The sequence below is a fragment of the Suillus plorans genome (assembly GCF_016647745.1).
Source record: "Suillus plorans strain S12 chromosome Unknown HD556scaffold_9, whole genome shotgun sequence".
Lineage (NCBI taxonomy): Eukaryota > Fungi > Basidiomycota > Agaricomycetes > Boletales > Suillaceae > Suillus > Suillus plorans.
This window is the reverse complement of record NW_024537393.1, coordinates 202596-223471: the sequence shown is the minus strand read 5'-3', so window position 1 is coordinate 223471 and position 20876 is coordinate 202596. Positions and strand designations below refer to the sequence as shown.

The following is a 20876-nucleotide window of genomic DNA, read 5'->3' as shown; positions in this document are numbered from 1 at the left end:
CATTCTCTCTTCACTAGGACTATAATATATTTATCTCCAATAAGTGGTGCGAAAGTTATATGACCAAGGTGGTGGAAATATGTGCCAAGGCTTACCATTTTTGGGACTGTACAACAGTTTTTCGGCAGCAAGTAGTGTATCAAAAGTGTTACTGTAAATCAAAACTCCACAATTAAGTACACAGCACATGAACTCACAACACACTATACAAATGGGCAGAGTGTGAAAAGGCATTGCAGCAGATGTGTGACATGGTGTGATAAAGTGTGTGAACTCTAGGGAAAATGCACTTTTCTGCGCGGTAACTCTCCACTGGACTCAACACATCGATTTTTGATGTCACACTGTTGAACTGTCAAAGAATTAATTTTGTTTATTTGTGTGATGTGGAGTAATAAATGATCTAGTAAGGGTGAGTGTCCAAGATAATCTGATCTGATTCCTCCAAGAACCCTGCCCAAGTAACCCATGATGTTGTGAATCATATTGTGGGCTTGCATGTAGCTGATGGACATATCATTTGAGGACTACAAATAGAAGATAACGTGGCAAGAACTTACAAAGAGGTCATCTGATCACAGCAACCCTAGCTTTATTCATGATGCCAAAGAGCAGTACAATGTTCTTCCACTCAAGTTGGGAAATGAATTAGCAATAATCCTTATGTAACCAAGATCATTGTGTGTACAACAATTCAGATGGTGTATACTGAACAATGTGTTGGGTCTTGCTTGCCTAAGCTGCTATGCTTGTAGTGACAAGTGTGTTCGACCCTAAAGGGGAATCAAGTGCAGCATGGATCTAGGGATTGGCGCAGAGGGTGCCGCTCGTCAGCCAATGTGAAGTGTGGGAAAGCACAAGCACAGAAATGGAGTACTTGATGAGCACGAAGCATGGGAAAAGCGCGCAGAGTAGCGCGAGGTGGGGATATAAGGAGAGGCTTGTAATAGACGTCAATGGGATGTTCTTATTACCAATAGCTACTGACTATGGCTCGGGATGGATGAGCTATACACTGATAGTGTGGTGTAGGAAGCTTCTATATGATTCAATTATGTAAAACATGAACTACAGGCACTTATATATGTCTAAAAATGCGCCCCTGAAGTGGAGCCAAAGCACTAGCAAGGAGAGTAGGTAAAATATGTAATAAGGGTCCATGACATGATGGTGAGCAAATGATTAAAGTCTAATATGGTCTGATATGAAGATAATGACATGAAAATGTACCAATGAGGTTAGTTTGGACAATGGATGGATGTGCAATGTAGGGCGCTTCGAGCGTGCTAGGTGCGTGCATATGAATGTGGGAATGTAGCACACGCTTGGTGCGAGATATGTAGATGATAGGTATCGCGGGATATCCAAGTTACAGGGCGAGGCTGGTTGCTTTGTCACCTGCCAGTAACTCGTTGTCAATGAAATAGTACAAAAAAAGTATGGTACCTACATCATTATCTTGATCACGAGATCCAATACAGGGAATCTTAGAACTGATGGAGAATGGTGAAGGCGAAGGTGAGTCCAGGGCCCAGGAACATCTTAATTCTGCGCCAAACACAAGTGTTATTCATACAAAGTATTGCCTTGGTTGGGGTCACAACAGCACACACAAAGAAGATTAGAGAATGTTCCTTGGGATACTAAGTCAGCATGACAGTGGGATCATGGCATCTTATCACTGGCTAAACACCCTATGTTGGTTTAAGTGTGCAGAATACTGGCTAAAACTTTGCAAGCTGCCTCACAGTCTGAGCAACTGCAGGGGCCAGTAGATATTGATGTTTGTGCGCATGCAAGGCCCTGAGAGGATAAATGACATGGTGGATGTATGAGAAGATGTGCGTGATCCAACTAGTGCAGCCCAATCAACATAACCAACATGTCCATGCCCAATGTTCCAAAGGACGCACTCGCCATGACTCAAAGATCATCAAGACCGCTCAAAATCAGTAAATGAAAATGCCAAAATGAGCTGGAATATGTTTAACATGTGTGGGATGGTCCCTAGCATGCGCCAGGACCATATTTTTTTCCAGGAAGGGTGTAGTTCTAGGTGGGCCTCACCCTAATTCCACAGGGGAGTAATTTAGCCCACCAGACATTTCCTGGGTAAATAAACACAGTCCCACAAGCAGTGTGACAGCCAGACCCCTGATCAGATGTGAGATGGTGACATTATAATACTGAGGCCAAGGCCTGGAGCATCGCTCCCTTTTGAAGCCAGCTTAGGGGCACAACTTGGTGCTCTGTCACATATGGCAAATTCATGCCCAGCTAATTGAGTTTATCATAAGTCCTCATTCTCGAAAAACGTACTAGCAAGTATCTATCTTTGCCCCCTGTTCTGCTCCCTTCCTCCCAACCCAAACTTTCCTTGATCACAACCAATCCTAACTTAAAACACACCAAGATGCCAGCCTTGCTGCAAGCAGTCCCCACAGTGAGTGTTCTAAGTCGGCACCTTTTTTCGCCCTCACTTGGGCACTCAACCAGCTTGTCCAAAGCAATGCCACCAGCAGGCTGAGCTTCTCAGGACATTTCTCACTGCCACAGCTGCATCGGGGGTGTTCCTCAAGGCTGGGGGAGGCTTTGTCTCTGTTTTTGTTGGTATTGCTTCTCTGGCCATGATCTGTCACATTGTGACTAGACTGTTTGGTTTTGGATTCAAGTGCTACTTCCTCAGTCTGAATATCATATTAGTTCTCGCTGTAAAGAGTTAATTCTGTGTGGGCGCTACAAATTGTATTACCTTAGAACTCAATGTGCAAGTGTAATGCTCATCCCAAAGAGACTGCCTATAGAACTACCTCTTGATATATGATGCAAGGGATGTCTTGTTAAGATCAAAGGTGAGAGAAGGAAAGATACCTAAGGTGCATTCTGTGTTTCCAAAGGTGCGTCTGAAGTGTCTGAAGATGGTCTGATGTTAAGAAACAAAGGTCCGAGGTTGCATGAAGCATCTGAAGAGTCTCCAATGAACAGCAAAGGTTCCAAGAGAGGAATATGGTGGGTTTTTTGAAGTGTGTTGAAGTGTAAGACTAGCAGAAGTACTGAAGTATGACTAAACAAAGCCCATTGGAAGAACTAAGAGACAGCAAGATGTGAAATGGCAGTGGTCAGGTCAAACAATCATTCTGAATGAACAAAAGATCGATTGCGTGAAGTATGACTATCCGAAGTGAGTCAGTGACTCTACAAACTATGACTCGTAACAAGGAAAGTGAAGTGAAGTGCAAGTATCTAGCGAGCCAGATTATATCCTACAGCATGAAAGTCCAGAATTGTGTAGGCGAAACTAGTAGCAAGATAAGCTATCTGAAATGTAATAAGATTCATGGCAAGCCACTACAGAGATATGCATGTAATAGCACATGAGGCGCGCAGCTATACATATTAATCAGGCATTTCAATGTATGTGCCCCTAAGACATAATCAATAACAGATAAACCAAGTGAAAATGCACCAGCGAAGTCAAACAGACACAGAAGGGACATGATACAGAGGATCAGAAGTGTATACAGGCCTCGGAAGGAGACGGACAACCTTCAGATGTCTCAGATGAGCACATGGAACTCTCAGAAGAGAAAAGGAGTGTCGAGGAGTATAATGAGAGGCACCTATGAGATTGGCAGGATACACGATCAACACCAGTCTGAGTGCTACATCACACTAGATCTCACACTAAGTCTTCATATCAGCTTTAGTCCTCCAATTTTATCAATATCCATCTTAGGCCTAGGGAGGAATTCCCTAGGCCAGAGCTACACTCCTCTGCTCCTCTGATTCTCCATTCCTTGAAATCCTATTGTAATTTTTGGAAGTTTCCCACACCCCTCCGGAAGTTTCTCACACTCGGCTGGAAGATCCATCCAAAGTTCCCTGTGCTCATCCAGAAATCCTTTAGACTTCCTTGGACTTTCTCTAGACTTCATTCTGAAATTAAGGGCACATACTCGGATAAGGGGCACAGCACATGAGCTGAAGCCAAGCCCCTCAGAATCAGTCCTACCCTTTGTGCATGGTCCTAACAGTATTTGTGATTGTACCAATCTAAATAGCAGCAATAAGCTGTCATATAAATTGCAGAGGAGATAGAATTAAGAGCTGCCCCTCAAATAGGCTCTAAACCAGGATGGGAATCATGCATAGTCTGAATTACAGAGTCCTCAAGCCCCATACCCTCCATCAATGATATAATGTATCTCTTCAAACTCTTGGCAGCATCATCCAGCATGTGTCCCACATCATCCATCTATAACATGAAGTAAAGGGTCTGCAGGCAGCAAATTGAGGTTAGAAAGTAGTAACTACTAATAGGATGAGCATATACTATGTACCTCCTCTGTGAATGTAGCAACACTCTTGTTATTGAAATCAAAGTGACCATCCGCACTATGTTTGTACATGCTGTAGTGGATCTCACTGATATTTATCTAAGTATGAGACTTGATCTTCACTAATGTAAACTTTAAGCTCTTCTGTTAAGACCATGCACAAAGGGTAGGACTGATTCCGAGGGGCTTGGCTTCAGCTCGTGCGCTGCGCCCCTTACCCGAGTATGTGCCCTTAATTTCAGAATGATGTCCGAAGAAAGTCCAAGGACGTCCGAAGGACATCCGAAGCGCGGGAAAGTTTGGAAGGACTTTCTGGACGAGTGCAAGTAACTTCCGGACGAGTGCGGGAAAGTTCCGGAAATTACGATGAGGTTTCGTCCTGATACGGATACGTGTAATGGCTACTTAGGACAAGTCCTAAGTAGAAGCAAACAGAGGAAAGGCTGCAAGGACAAAGTCCGAAGCAGAATAGGTCCGGAGGACCGCGGGAAAGTTTCGGACGAACGTCCGGAAACTTCGGAGGAGCGGATGAGCGGATGAGCGGGGATCGGATAAGTGGAGCTCTGGCCTAGGGAATTTCTCCCTAGGCCCGAGATGGATATTGACTAAGTCGATAGACTAGAACTGATGTGAGGACTTAGAGTGAGATCTAGTGCGAGGACTAATATGATATTCAGACTGAGGAACTACAGGACATATACAAGAGTTTATATACTAAGGAAATAACGGAAAGATCAGTAAGCAAGCATCCGAGGCTATGTATGAAGCATAAGCACAGTTATCAAGCGCGAGTCGGAAATGAAGCATAGGTTAACGGATCAGTAAGCATACTGGTAGTAAGTATAAGCGAGATACCGAGGACAAGGAATAACGAATAGAGGAATAGGCTGTGTTAACGTTATATGCACAGGAATTGAATTAGGAAGCTTATCGTATATCGGATCAGACCGGACTGGACCGGACGTCCGGATGAGACGCGTGGATTGAGGTATGGAGGTAAATGTATGTGGATGTGGATGTGGATGTGCAGGGGTGCAGGGATCCGGATGGATAGAGGACTGGAGACATGAATAGGGTGTCCGAAGGTCCGGATGAGGCGTGGGAATATTGTCGGATGTAGGTCCGGAATACGGGATATGACATCTTCTTAATACAGGAAGGGATGAACTCCTCATAATCCAATGTAGGAGCCAAGCAAAGTTGTTGAGCAGTGACATTCCCTTCTTATGGCTAATGCTATTTGGTTTGCTTTTGGAAGGATATCACAAAGTGTGATTAATCTCTTAATAGCTGTCACATGTGATGCTCAGCTTGCGCACTATGCAGTTAGTATCCGAAGAAGGTCTGCATTCTCCCACCCATTTGCAAAACTGCTTTGCTACCACCATCTCATCTGACTCCATATCCTCTGGTGGTTGTATTGTAATGATAAGATGCAAATCTGATATGTTTATAAAGTCCTTGTTCTGGATACAGTGATGTAGGTACATAGTGATGTTAATCAAAAGTTTGTTGTAAGGGATGGCTTTTGTAAACTTGTTGATGGCCTTCACAAGGTGTGCAGTCAGTTGTTTATGGATAAGAAGTGGGGGCATGATGTAAAGATCTCAGGTATCTGCAAAGTAGATGAATATGTAGCAAAAGATGGGCTGTAGTCAGTATATGTATATGACTCAGTTACTACTCTACTATTTACTTTGCTCTGACTTCAAATTCTTGTTCTTCTGACATAAACACTATCACTGCTGTATACTCTGTAGGCATAATGTTGGCAATGACCTCAGATGATGGTAAATATCAATCTACAATGTTGAGTGTACTAGATCAACCTATGATTATATGATGTTGAGGATGTTGTAGTGCTTCGAGGATGATCACATAATGGTCTTTAAATTTGTAACAATGAATGATCAGGAAGGAGATTAGTAGGTGTAGTAAGTGATCTGAGAAATACTAACCTAAACTTAAATAATCTTAATTATTATCCAAGGCTGCATATTGAATGTTGAGTCTTGTCTTTACTGCTATCTTAAGGTCTTCAAGAACTTACTTGTCTTGCAGTTCTGTGTTTGTTAGAACACCATTGTACAAGGAATAGGAGATTTTTTGGACTTGGAGTTGATCTTATTGTACACATGGAGGAGGAGGAGGAGGAGGAGGAGAAGAAGAAGGGGTAATCAAAGTGTTTGAAGGCAATTTTGAAAGCCAAGACTTTGAACTCTTTGAGAGTTTGTAACAAAAAGCTGGAAGAGCATGCCAGTGAGAGTACCAGTGATAGACATCAAGAGAGGGATGATGATAACCAGTGGCTTTCAATCATGTGCTACTTACTCCCATTAACATTTAAAAAGCCACATGATAGTGATGCACAGCACTATGAAGCAAGTCCTTGTGCAAGATAGGCTTGCACAGTGCCTTATGATAATACATAGTGATATATAGTGTTATGCAGGCACACAGAGTTCATTAACCATTAATAAAGTTTACCTTTAACCTAGCTGTGGCATCTACACGGTCACTCAGCTTGAACCCCAACTATACCATGTGATTCTCGTACTTATCGTTTATTTTCTTTGACATTATCCTACAGTCCAAGTTATTCCGACGCTCTGCGTCTCCCTACCCTATGCCCTTGTTATTTCACGTGTTACATTACAGAAAAGCTATAAAAGACCCAGTAGTTAGACTAGTTACGTTTGGCGTTCTTGCAACTAAGCTATTACCTGGTGACATTGCTTGATCGTCTTAAGACTTGTTTCTGTGTGCCTTCAACTCAAGTGTTACCACTTCGAGCTATCGTCACATATTTTTTCACCTTCCCCTAGCTTAATCTAAATCTACCCACTGCCGTTCTCAATAACCTAGGTTTGGCCAACCTCTGGTGACGAGTCGGCAACAACAATCAATTTCAGAAATCTACAAATACAAACATGACTACTGTTCACTATGATTTGCGACCCCTCAATCAGCGCGCTTGGAAGATACTTCCCACACTGAAACCTCCCGGCGCTCTACCAAACTCACCCTTCGACTCACCATTGATGGCCTTGGACGACACCCCTGAGACAGCACCCTTCGAGGTGACTAGATCGGAGACATCTGTCCTTAGGACCATCCGCTCTTGCAGTGACGTCATCCGGGTGAGAAGCCCTTGGTTTGGCCTTCGTGGCCCCAAGGAGAAGACCATGGAGCAGGTCTCCGTGGCAGAGAATACCCCTGATAACCATACTGAGTCAGTAGAGGACGTGAATAGAATATTGAGTATGACCTTACCTCCTGCTCCTAGTGCAGCAGGTCCAGACTCTGAAAGCGATGAGTCCGACGATGACGGTTGTCCTTGGATCACGGTTCGACAAAAGCAAAGCCCTGAGGGTGCCTTTTCCGGCAAAGTGAAACCGGACCCTGCTGAACCTCATGTGTTGATGATGGAGCAGGAGAGCCTCGTGAGAGAGGCTGAGCGTCGTCTAACACACGACGAACATGAGAAATTGCATCGAAGACAGTCTAAGATACACTCACAAGCTGAATCCCACACATCCTTAGCAGCGGGACCCTCAAAGGGTAAAGCAACGGACCCAAGGAAATGGGGAGCATCTGGTCTTGACAAAGGAGACCTAGATCTGGACACCCAGCACACTGCATTCGAAGCCTGGAATGCTGCTAAGGCAGCAAGAGAGGTGACCAGCAATGGCGAGGAAGAAGGCAGCTTAGAACACGTGCCTGAGGTCAAGAGCATCAAGGTGTCCAAGGAGGAACTCAAAAGGCTCATACACAAACGAGCTGTAGAAGCTGTCCGCGTTGCGGAGGTTAGACTAGAATGCAAATATGAGAAAAAGATTCGCAAGCTCAAGAAAGACTCAGCACCTACCAAGGAAAGCACTGGGACAGCGGTGCGTCTGCAGCCGGTGCAGTCTATGATCGAGAAGGTTGTAAAACCCTTGACCAAGACCCGAGCTGCAAGTGAGATGCCTCGGGCAATGCAGCCAGTGCACCAAGTGACGGCCCAGAGCTACATTGGGCGGGCGCTCAGTAGAGTTCAGTCCAGAGAACCCAAAGGAAAAACTCACAACGATTCTGATCCGTCAAGCGATGACCCGAGTAGTAGCAGCTCGAGCGAGTCGACATTGAGCGAATCGTCCAACGAAGCATCCAAAAGTTCGACAACTGACTCGTCAAAGAAATGACGAACTAAGAAATCGTTGTGTAGCCGTAAGAAATCTTCAAAGAAGAAGAAAAAGAAGAAACATACCATCTTGAAACCGGTACCTCCCACAGTGTATGATGGGGAGGTAGACTCTAGGGCGTTTCACAGGTTCATAACTGAAGGAACCGCTTATGTAAAGGATGGGTGTGTCAAGCACAAGGCGCGCGTATTCACCTTGTCGAGGTACTTGACTGGTAAAGTGCATGAGTTTTATATCAGAGAAGTGGCGGGAGACCCTTACTGTTGGCAATTGCCTGAGTTCTTCAACGAACTATTCAACCACTGCTTTCCAGTCAATTTACAGACTGAACTGTGTGCCAAGCTTAAGAAATGCTACCAGAATGATAAGACAGTAAGAGCTTACTTCTATGAGCTCAGCAAGCTGTGGAACATGATTGGGGACATCGACAAAAGACATCGTGTTGAACGGTTGTGGTTTGGCTTGAGAACCAACATCTAACGAGAGCTGTGGAAGAAAGAGTTAAACCCGGAAGTATCCACGTTTAACGCAGTACTTGCCGCAGCTGAGATCATCGAGATCTCCCAGTCTGTACCCGTCAGTAGAGAGTGGAAGTCCCAGACAAGGGGGTGACCAATCTGGAGAGTTCCTTGGTGACCCCAGAGAAGAAGTGTGAGGGTACAAACTCACAAAGATGTGATTGCCACAGAGACACACCCAAGGACCAAAGGTCCCAGGATAAGAACTGATCTAGACCGGAGGGTGGGGCTATGCCCCAGGGTACCACAAGTAAGAAGTTCGAGCCCCTGCCAAAGGAGGAGCACAATAGGTGGCTGCTGAAGGGAAGTGCTCTCATTCTAAGCTTTACGTGTATACATAAGACTCTCCCTTTCAACGGAAAGTGAGACACATATCTAAGGACGACAAAGTTGAAACAGACTTTCATAGGTTGAAACACGACCTACTAGGCTGAAACAAACCTAATGAATTATCCAGAACACAGAACAATCCACAACACTTTGTATAAGACTACACAAGAAGAGGACAACAAACTAAATCCTCCCAAGAACTCACCACGTTACCTCCCACAGAGTAGAAAAGTCGGAGACCGTAGACTTAAGGACTGGCAAGAAGTCTTCACTGTGTATAATTGTGTTGTCATTATACACAACTTTTATAGAAGACCCTTAAGTAACAAGACAGCGGTCAAGTCCTTGGAGTCCTGCTTCATCAGCGAGCTGCTCATATGCATCAATGAATTCAGCGAGGTTGTCTGTAGTGCCATCGAACTTGAGCGCGTTTGTTGTGCCACGGATGGGCATTCTAAAGGGCATTGAAGCGTGGGAAAGGCGCGAGAATGCGCGACTAAAAATGGTTAGCTTGTGAAGATGCAAAGAGATTGACCTATATGCGCGAAATGGCGCTGAGTGCGTAGAACTAGATCTTGCTGACTGTTCCCCTCGCGGTGGGCTCCAGTTGTAGAAACAACAATACTGCGAGGTGCAAACAAGGCTCCTGACTGTATCTATAAGTGTTGTAAGGTCGCGTGTTGCCTAGTCTGCTATACTTGAGACGACAAGTGCGTTCGACCCTAAAGGGGAAGCAAGTGCAGCAAGGATCTAGAAGTAGGCGCTGAAGGTGCTACTGGTTGGCCAATGCGAAGCACGAGAAAGCGCGCAGGTGCGTGCAAGGCGCAGGAAAGTGAAGGTGCGCGCGTGAGCGGAAACAAGTGAGAGTAAGAGTGAGTTTGCTTAAGTGATGATTAGATATTTAGACAAGAGGTGTGAGGTGCAAGCTCAGAGACGAGGTGCCAAGGAATAGATTTCTACTATGTTCTGCTAGGTAGTAGGTGGGTACTCTATGGTTCAGAAAAGTTGGAAAGTTGGAAAGTGGGTAATAGTATGTAATGCTGGCGCTTAAGTATGGCACCTAGGCGCTGTCATGCGGAGCCAAATTGCTACCGAATGAGGTATGTAAAGATATATGTAAGTAAGGGTCCATGATAAAAATAAAGGTGGAACAATACACAGATAAGAGAAATAGGAATATACGCACTAGAGAGCTTGGTGGACAGTGGATGGATGCTTCCGCATGGCTGGCGCTATAGGGCACTCAAGCGCGGGAAAGCGCGCGCGCATATACATCATAAAGCGCGGGAAGTTGTGCGCGGGAAAGCTGCGCCTCGTATAGGAATAGCTGTGGATAGCACACAGAGTGATGCTACAAGTTCGTGCTATGTACTCCCTAGTGAATACTGCCATATCATGCAATGAGAGGCATGAGTCTCTACATCTCCCAGGGACTTAAATTCTGAGTGTCCCCACTCAGCGCGCGTGTGGTGAGGATCTCAAGTGATGGTATGCGAGTGCGATGCATGTACGGTGCTTGGGTTGTTGGGCGATGAATGTGCGAGTGCAGGAATGTATCACATGGTATGCGTGAAGCGCGGGAGGTTGCGCGCGCTAGGCACGAAGGCGCGGGAATGTGCGCGCATTTAGGCGCAGGGGTGTGGGAATACAGCATAGCATGGTGAGTTGCGAGGGTGACTCTGATGTGAACAATGCGCCATGGGCATGAGGCGATGGTGCGAGAGTGATATGGATGTGGCACGCGAAGCGTGGGAGAGTGCGCATGCACAAGGCGCGAGAACATGCGTGAGTGTTGCATGTGTTGTATTCTGTGGAGACACCTTGAGCTGTTGCGCAATGATCTTGGAGTCCAATATGCGTGGGTGGGTATGATGTGAAGTGGCGTGGTCCAGGAGCGATCCAATCCATGTCCAAACCAAGTCCTGCTAGGCGTGCTAAATATTAGGTGCTAAGGGTTTGAACAGTGTGAGTAAAACTATATGTGAAAATGCGAAGGAAAAACAGTAAACTTTGCGGATGTCCTATCCGACTTGTCTTCTTTGTGCGGCTGTCAACATCTACACCTTCCTATGAGCAAGGCGTGGGAAGCGCGTGCACGCGCGCATGAGGCGCATGGGCACGGGAAGATTGCGCGCATATGGGCGCGTTCTAAGGTAAAAAGAGCATGGTGCTGCGTCATGCGTAAGAAGAGAAAATAATGTCCTATTGAGCTAGGCGGGCACAATCTAAGGTTGTTTTGTTGTTTTTCTTCTATGTTCTTCTAGGTGATTCCTATATGCATATATATCAGTGTGTTATTAGTCCTTTGGACAGTGTTATAATGAGAGAAAATAAAAATGAAAGAGCGCTGGATGAAACCCAGGGTAAAACGAATGGTATCCTATGAACAGTATTGTTATGTGCTTTTCATTGATGCGCAGCTGAAGCGCTCGAAGCACGTGGTGTATGTAGTATAGGCGAGGGTCAGAAGGCGCAAGGCTGGCACGCTTGGGGTGCTAGGCGCCTCTTCATCAAGCCTCTTTGATTGCGACTCTGAGGGGGGCTAGTAACTGGCATAATGAATTCCTGCACAACACGCTGCAGGTTGAAGGCGCGCCAATTGGAGGCGCTGCAAGGGGTGTAGAAGTGCTCTACAAGCTGATAGGATGCGCATGATGTGCGCGCCTTGGGGCGATTTCACGCGAATTTGATTATATCGGCCGAACACGCGAGGAACGGCCATTTCTCTGCAAATGCATTAGTGAGAGTGAGAGACATATATAGTGTGGAATTGGGCGCAAATGTTGCGCGAATGGGCTGTAAGGGTGGTTTATCAAGGTGCAATAGGCGCATAGGTGAAAGAGAATAGTGCACGTCAGGGTGTGCAGGAACGAAATTGACATGGTAAGCAAGAATGTGAAGAACACAAATAAACGTGGAAAGTGCGAAGTTAAAGATGATGATAGGAGAGTTAGGCGCATATGTATGTGTCAGGCGCGCCTGGATGGCTGATTGGAATATATCTCGCATTGAATGACAGAAATGTGATTTAAAAGGGGAGGAACGATAGAAATGCGATAGTGCAGAAACTCTGCTAAAATGATAAATGCGCGAGGCGCGGGAATTATCGGGCAATGCGCGCAATCATGGCGCGTGAACAAGGGGTAGTGCGAAGATGAAATTGAAGTATTTGGAATTGTCATATAGCTCCTTAAGAGCTTTAAACATGAAAAAGACAAGAAATGCGAATTGAGACAAGGGTAAATATACAATGCCTCTAGGCGCATGCATTGCACGTCCTTAGGTGCAATGTGGTGCGCCTGAGTTACCCCAGGGTCGCCTGAGACATGCTCTGCTTGGTGGTTGGGCAGCGTGATGCACGGATGCTTTACTGGCAAGCAATAGTCACTAGAAGCAAAAAGCGCGATGTGCACGTGATCGTTAGTGACAGATGGAATTACCAGAGGCAAACTCTGGTTGATTGATGCAAGGTGCGACTTAAGCCTCTGATGCAGTAGAAGGCTCCTCTATAGGCGCGCTAAGGCGCAATAGATGTTTAGGGTCATCCCTGACCTCTGATGATGCGAGCGGTGATAGCGGTGATGGTGATGGTGCGATTGGCGAGATTTCTTCCTTAAGCGATGCAATAGTGGTAGGTGAGTGTGTTTCAAGTGATGGTGTAATAACTTCCACAATGGGTGTGTTATTGTGCAATAGATATTTAGAGTCATCCCTGACCAATGGCGATGCAATAGCGATAGGTGAGCATATGGCAAGCGGTGTGTTAGTGTGCAATACATGTTTAGAGTCATCCCTGACTAGCAATGCGATTGATGCTGATGCGGGCAGCAAATGAGAATTGTCAGTGTGCAAAACAGGCGATGAAAGAGATGATGATGGGGGAAAAGAGGCGCCTGCGGTGCACTTCGGATTGCGCTTCGCGAGCGCGCGCTCAAGTTTGTGATCTAAAGCGATGCAGTCTGGTATAGTTTGTGTGCTGGCGCAGTTGATGGTTTGGGTGCGTGTGAATCGCGCGAAGGCGCGGGAAAGGTGCGCACGTGAGATGCGAGAATAGGAACTGGTGGCCTTTTGTCAAGTACAACTTCTGAGGATGCGCGATAGAAGAGTCCAGCTGCCACACTAGCGCTAGTGCTCGTATCCTGGGTTGCGCAGCTCATGTAGTATCGATCTTTGTACTTAGTCACCTTAGCTTGCACCGGTGCTTGTGCTGGCATGGTCGCTGTAACTAAGCTCGCAAATGGCACTACCACGGGCGCGCTAACTGGTGCGCTTGTCGCAGGAGAAGCGCGCGCAGGTAATAGGAACTGCGCAGCTGCAAAGACATCCATAAATGGGTATGGGTCATACCTTTATTTCATTGTCTTGTATTTTTATGAGCATGTGACCTTCTGTTTATTTCTCATTATTTATTTTTATTTGGCTTCTTTCAGCCACAGATTTGTTTGTCAAAGTTTTGTATCTCTTTGTTTATGTCTGACTGTTTACTTTTATTTGGCTTCTTTCAGCCACCAGATTTTATTTGTCATCACATCATGTGACTGGGAAATATTCTGGTTTGTAACATTATTTAAGCTGACTCAACATGTTTAGTCATGATTGGTCATGCTTTGTGAATTCTTTGAAAGATTACACTGTATTTATAATGTACTTAGTAATAATCTGATTCATCACCTGGTTTGTAAGCCACATTCTTACCAATCCATCTGATAAATCATGCTTAGTAAGGGGGTTCCAAAAAGGTATAAAAGGACCCCATTTTCACCCATGAAATATAACTTCCCATTTTTCATTCTTCTCTCAAACCGTGTGAGAGTATGTAAGAATAAAAGTGCAGGCAACGTGCCTTGAAGTAAGACTAAGACACATCATTATTCTATTCTAAAGTTATATACTACCTTACAGGGGTTGACTATATAACTTTCGTTATCGTTATTTTACCCTAGGTTATATACTACCTTACAGGGGTTGACTATATAACCATCGAACAGCTTCCAGTGTAAACAATCTGGACATCAATCTCGTCATTGTCCCAAAAGGAACAATATAAAGACTAACTCACCGGGAAAACCGCCGGGTGTGCCTAGTTATGGGGTCCACGTTGACCTCTGGGAGGTGGACAGGCTGCAGGATCTCGCAGACACCACCGAAAATGGACATGACGTGTTCCTGGGCTATGGCCTTTGGGGACGCGACACCCTAGTCCCACGGTGCCGATCTACTATTGGACTGGATGGGAGACCCACTGGCGGAACGCACCAGGATGCTTCTATCTGGTATTCAGTACCCCGGAGACAAGACTGACTGCCCAGACTCACTGGCTGTGGACAGGTTCCATCTATATCGTGTGTCTGCGACAGAGTATGTTATGATGGACTCTTGCTGCCGACTAGACCCAGAACTTACAGTTCCTATTGCCCTGCTGACAAACCCCTGCTTCGAGGTGGACCATTGGTACTGGCATCACATCAGACTTTGCAGAGGTCTCGATAAGAAGGCGCTGAGAGAGACTGAATGAAAACACACCTGGAGACCCAGCCCCATGGGGGACGTGCTGGCAGAACACGCATCCTACTTACTGGATGCAGGGAAGGGCTACCCTAACGACAGGCCTGCATGCCAGGTGCCATGACGGTTTGAATGTAATTTCGTGGGCGGAGGCCTTTACGAGGTATACGACACGGCGCTGCAGTTCGTGGCTGCCGTATCAGAAGAACTGCTGTTGAATTCAAGGTTCAACATCTCCAATTGGTACACAAAACGACTTACCCAGGGATACCACGCATTACAGGACGCTGTGGAGGAATGGTCCTGCGAATGGGACCTGTTCAGACTATTAGAACGAGGGGCACTGTCAGATGTTGACCGACAATTGGATAAATTGGCCAAATACCTTGTGCAGCCTCTGCCTCCGATGAGCATGAAGATGGCCGGGAGCTTGATGCACATAGTGGAACTTAATGGGGTGGCTGTACCTGTGGGGCAGTACCTGGTGTAGAGACTCATGCCTCTCATTGCATGATATGGCAGTATTCACTAGGGAGTACATAGCACGAACTTGTAGCATCACTCTGTGTGCTATCCACAGCTATTCCTATACGAGGCGCAGCTTTCCCGCGCACAACTTCCCGCGCTTTATGATGTATATGCGCGCGCGCTTTCCCGCGCTTGAGTGCCCTATAGCGCCAGCCATGCGGAAGCATCCATCCACTGTCCACCAAGCTCTCTAGTGCGTATATTCCTATTTCTCTTATCTGTGTATTGTTCCACCTTTATTTTTATCATGGACCCTTACTTACATATATCTTTACATACCTCATTCGGTAGCAATTTGGCTCCGCATGACAGCGCCTAGGTGCCATACTTAAGCGCCAGCATTACATACTATTACCCACTTTCCAACTTTCCAACTTTTCTGAACCATAGAGTACCCACCTACTACCTAGCAGAACATAGTAGAAATCTATTCCTTGGCACCTCGTCTCTGAGCTTGCACCTCACACCTCTTGTCTAAATATCTAATCATCACTTAAGCAAACTCACTCTTACTCTCACTTGTTTCCGCTCACGCGCGCACCTTCACTTTCCTGCGCCTTGCACGCACCTGCGCGCTTTCTCGTGCTTCGCATTGGCCAACCAGTAGCACCTTCAGCGCCTACTTCTAGATCCTTGCTGCACTTGCTTCCCCTTTAGGGTCGAACGCACTTGTCGTCTCAAGTATAGCAGACTAGGCAACACGCGACCTTACAACACTTATAGATACAGTCAGGAGCCTTGTTTGCACCTCGCAGTATTGTTGTTTCTACACCGGCATTGCAACGCAATGCAGCGTTGACACGCAACTTCACACACATACTGCCGAAGCCTATAGTAATGGTAGTGCACATAAACGGAAGGCCAGCGCGCGCCTTGATCGATACCGGCTCGTTGGCTGACTTCATGTCATTAATGTTAGTGGAGCAACTGAGAGTTCCTTTGAGTCAACTCACCAAGCCATTGACCATCCAGCTAGCGGTCCAAGGGTCTCGCTCGAAGGTCAACTATGGTGCGAAGGCCAGGCTGCAATACCAGGGTATCGACAGCAAGAGATACTTCAATGTGATTAACCTGCAAAACTACGACCTTATATTAGGGACGCCATTCTTGTTCCAACATAAGGTAACGGTTGGCTTCAACTCACCTAGGGTGATCATTGGCTGCAACATGCCCATGCCCATGAAGGGTGACGAGGTAGGTCTCTGTGTTGGAGTCGAGGGCAGCGGAGGTTTATGCCGAAGAACTTGACAAGGTTCGAGAGCACTTGAAATCATTAGTGAAACCATTGTGTGTGAAGGCGTCTGAGACAGGCTTACCACCTATGCGCGCCATCAACCACTCGATCCCATTGATAGACAATGCTAAAATATACCACTGGAGGCCTTCTTGCTGTCCAGAGGCCATGAGACCACAATGGTCAGAGAAAAGAGCTGCTTACCTTAAGTCCAGATGCTGGCAGGTCACAAGCGCCAGTAACACCGTGCCAATGCTGTTCCTGAAGAAGCCAGGATCAGACAGGCTGTGCACAGTGTTTGATCTCCGAGAACGGAATAATAACACGAGGAAGTTTGTCGTCACCGTTGCCCGATATGGAGGGAATCTTGCGCCGAGTGTCGCGAAAGAAGTACAAGTCCTTGATAGATGGTCAGGATGCGTACGAACAAATAAGAATAATCCCGGAACACGTACCTCGTTCTGCTGTGACGACGCCGGATGGTAACATGGTAAGTCATGTCATCCAGCAGGGCGACTGCAATGCACCGGTGATGTACCAGGCACTGATGAATCACCTTTTCGGCGAATACATCGGCCGTTTCATGGATGTCTACCTTGACGACATCATCGTGTACTCAGACACCCTGGAAGAACATGTTGAGCACGTTAAGAAGATACTGGCAATCTTAGAGCGAGAGAAACTTTACCTCAGTGAGAATAAGATTCAGTTCCTTTGCGACGAGATTAAGATTCTTGGTCGCGTCGTCAGGAAGGAAGGGATCTGTATGGACCCCGCAAAGGTGGACAAGATCTTGTCCTGGAAGATGCCCACAAACCATACACTATGTAAGGGATTTATTGGGTCAGTAGGGTACCTGGCGGATGACATCCACCGAGTATGCTTACCATTGGGTGTCCTATCCGAAGTGTCTGCAGACACCACTCCATTCTGTTGGACGGACATAGAACAGTGCACTTTTGACGAAGTGAAATGCTATGTGTCAGTGTGCGCATCACATAGTAGAATGCCATTGGACTACTCACCTGGCCATCCAAAAATCTGGATGATGATGGATGCTGGCGCAACTGGAGTTGGAGGTGTGATCGCCCAGGGCGACAACTGGTGGATGGCAAGGGTGGCTGTATTCTACTCTGCGAAGATGTCTTCAGCCCAGCGGAATTACCCTGTCCATGAACAGGAGTTGTTGGCTGGGGTGGAGACTATGGTTAGACATAGGGACATCCTACAGGGCGTAAAATTTACCTGGTTGACAGACCATAAGAGCCTGACACACTTCATGCGGCAGAAGAACCTGTCTGGATGACAGGCGCGGTGGCAGGAGACGACCGGGGAGTTTGACTTCGACATTGAATACTTGCCTGGTGAGGAGAATATCCTGCCGGACGTGTTGTCTCGAATGTACGAGTTTGATGAGCCTGGCACTGTAAGGGCCCCCAGTGAGTATGTGGAGCTGGAAGGGGAGGTCATCTCACCTTCAGTTGTCAGCCTGGTCACTATGCCAGTGACTGTTGGACTGGAGGCCACGGCCCAGACGCCCAGGCGAAGTGTGCGTGTGGCTGCCAGGCATGAGCCAACCCATGGACAGGATACTGTGAGCCGATCAGATAGAGGTGGAGTAGGTCAGGAAGAGTCACTCACCAGGTCGGCTGAGGGTCCTGCTGCCAGTGGGATGAGCAACCACAAAATGGTTCTTGGAACATCATCAACCAGATTTTCCATGAACCGCGAAATGGGTCATGGAATGTCACTCACTGACCAGAGCAACCACAAACCAGGTCATGAAAGGTCGTTGCCCTCCACAGACCAGAGCAACCATGAACCGGGTCATAAAAGGTTGTTACCTTCCATAGACCAGAACAACCACGAACTGTTACGATAACATTTACTCCTATCATTTCATTTTTGTGTTACATACTAAACGGGCTGTCCGTACCTTTCTCTTATCTGCACGGGCCATCTGCCCTATCTCTTATCTCTTATCCAAGCGGGCTGTCTGCCTTATCTTCCTTATCTTGATAACGCATTTACAAGCTCCACTTGAACATTTCCTATATAGACTGTACTATGCACGATTGTATTCCTTACTTTAATCTACTGGGTTGTACCTGGAACATTCCTTCAACAAGGTCTCCAACCTTGTTGTCTAAGAACTACGATTCTAAGAGAGTCAGCACCACTCGTCTTAGCCTAGACCATTGATCCTCTCATTCGAGAGAAGACCCTCGTCTATCAGGCTCATCGCCGATTGCCCATTCAGACTTTGATAGCTCAACCGATCCCAGTCGTAACAAAAGATTAAAGTCTTTATCACCTGAACCGTTGCCATCTGCAACGTAGCCAACACCACGACTTCGCTTACTCCTTTGATCGGAGCCTTGAACTTAGGGGCACTACCAACCTTTCCCCCATTAAACAACATGACCACGAAAGCCAAAGATATAGAACTAAAGATTGGTTCTCCTCCTGAATTCGATGGAGACAGAGAAGAATCCAAGAGGTTCATGATGAAGTGCCATGCATACCTCGACATCAATGATAAGGTATACGATGAAGATAAGAAGATCATCCTTGTATTGTCCTATATGACAAAAGGAAATGCGGCAGCCTGGGCCGAAGACTTCATGGAAGCAGCCCTGGACCCAAAGAGGAAAGACACCTCTGGACAACAGATTGGTTACGGAACGTGGGCCACATTCAAAAAGGACTTCGATGAAGCCTTTAAACCCATGGACCCCACCGGAACTGCCATGATGAAGATCTGAGGATTAGAAATGAGAGGAGACCTTCACACCTACATTTCCAACTATCGACTCCTCGCGCATAGGGCAGGAATGTCCGAACAAGCCCCCCTCATCGAATTCTTCAGACAAGGTTTAGATTAAGGGCTTCAAGACAGTCTTCACCGTACCGGTGAAAGTCTCGACAACTTTGATACCATGGTCAACACCTGTATCAATCTTGATAACACTTTTCAAAGGTTGAAGGCCATCAAAAGACGAGAAAGGCCCAACCAACAGAAAAAGAAGAACTTCAGGAACAGACACTATGTCCCCAGAAAGAGGGACGACATGGAAGTCGATCGCATAAGCCATCTATCCGACGCAGAATTAAAGAAACATCTCAAGGAAGGAAGATGCTTCAAGTGTCACCAAGTAGGACACCGTGCCAACGACACCTCCTTCCACCCGAGAGAGAGAGATCAAATCAGGAGAAACAAAGAGGAAGAAAGCAGCGACGACGAAGTCAAAAGTCACGCCTCTACCTCTAGAAAGACGCCTATTAGGAGAAAGAAGGAGAAGGAAGATGAAGAAAAGGGAAGTACCTCTTCAAAGAGGAAAGCCCCGATCAGAAGGAAAACCACGAAGGTAGAAGAAGAAGAAGATGAGGAAGATAGTGACTTCACCGAAGTGGAACACCGCTTTGTGGAGTTGGATTTTTAAACGGGAAGACTGCCTCGACATCAGTACTTCCTACCCCTGTACGACTAATACAGTCCATTGGAAATAGAAATGAATTGAGGATCCCTGCATCAATCTTTTCCAACAAACGTATGAAAAACGTCGAAACCTCTATGGTCATTGATTCCGGAGCATCCGGAACCTTCATAAGCAGCGCCTTCTGCAAGAAACACAAGATACGAACACACAAACTCTCTCGACCATTTCCTGTCATAACCGCAGATGGATCAGAAGCCCAAGGAGGTCTTATCTCTCACTACTGCATCCTGACCGTTAAAATCGACCAAAGAACGATGATCGGGAAGTTCAACGTAGCGACACTTGCTAAACAAGATAAAATCCTCTTGGGATTTCCTTGGCTCGCAGCATCAAAACCTGTGATTGATTGGGAACAAAAAACTGTATCCCTACCATCCACAAAAAAATCCCTCGCAATAGAAAAAAGAATGGACCAAGAAAGAAAGAAAAGAAATCTCCCCCCGCTCTTCCACAAGAAAATTTCTGTCCAGAAAGAAACGTCTCGTATCTGGACAAACTCCAAACTAAAGAAGCCGGTACAGGTGAAGGTGGCAACTAATGAAACCACCCTCCCCTATACCGCTTCTATAGAAGAAGTTGTAGATGAAGAAACCCCCAATTATGACACCAAAGAAGATGTATGGTCCAATAACTTCCAACCCGCCGTCAACGACCCGCTTGCCTACAAACTAGCGGATGATGAAGTACTCGTTGAATACGCCACTGACGGTTCAACAGTGCGAATAATCGAAGACCTATCT

The 20876-nt window shown here is 46.3% G+C and overlaps 2 protein-coding genes across 2 annotated transcripts; both read left to right on the top strand.

Moving 5' to 3' along the window:
* Positions 1 to 7267: 7267 nt before the first annotated feature.
* On the top strand, positions 7268 to 9001 carry HD556DRAFT_1305033 (uncharacterized protein; the record flags this gene model as incomplete). Its single annotated transcript, XM_041299738.1, has 2 exons — positions 7268 to 8508; positions 8545 to 9001. 2 exons carry the CDS (start codon positions 7268 to 7270, stop codon positions 8999 to 9001), a joined length of 1698 nt encoding a protein of 565 aa, XP_041164232.1.
* Positions 9002 to 14599: 5598 nt separating this feature from the next.
* On the top strand, positions 14600 to 14884 carry HD556DRAFT_1230240 (uncharacterized protein; the record flags this gene model as incomplete). Its single annotated transcript, XM_041297332.1, has 1 exon — positions 14600 to 14884. One exon carries the CDS (start codon positions 14600 to 14602, stop codon positions 14882 to 14884), a length of 285 nt encoding a protein of 94 aa, XP_041164231.1.
* Between the last annotated feature and the right edge of the window lie 5992 nt (positions 14885 to 20876).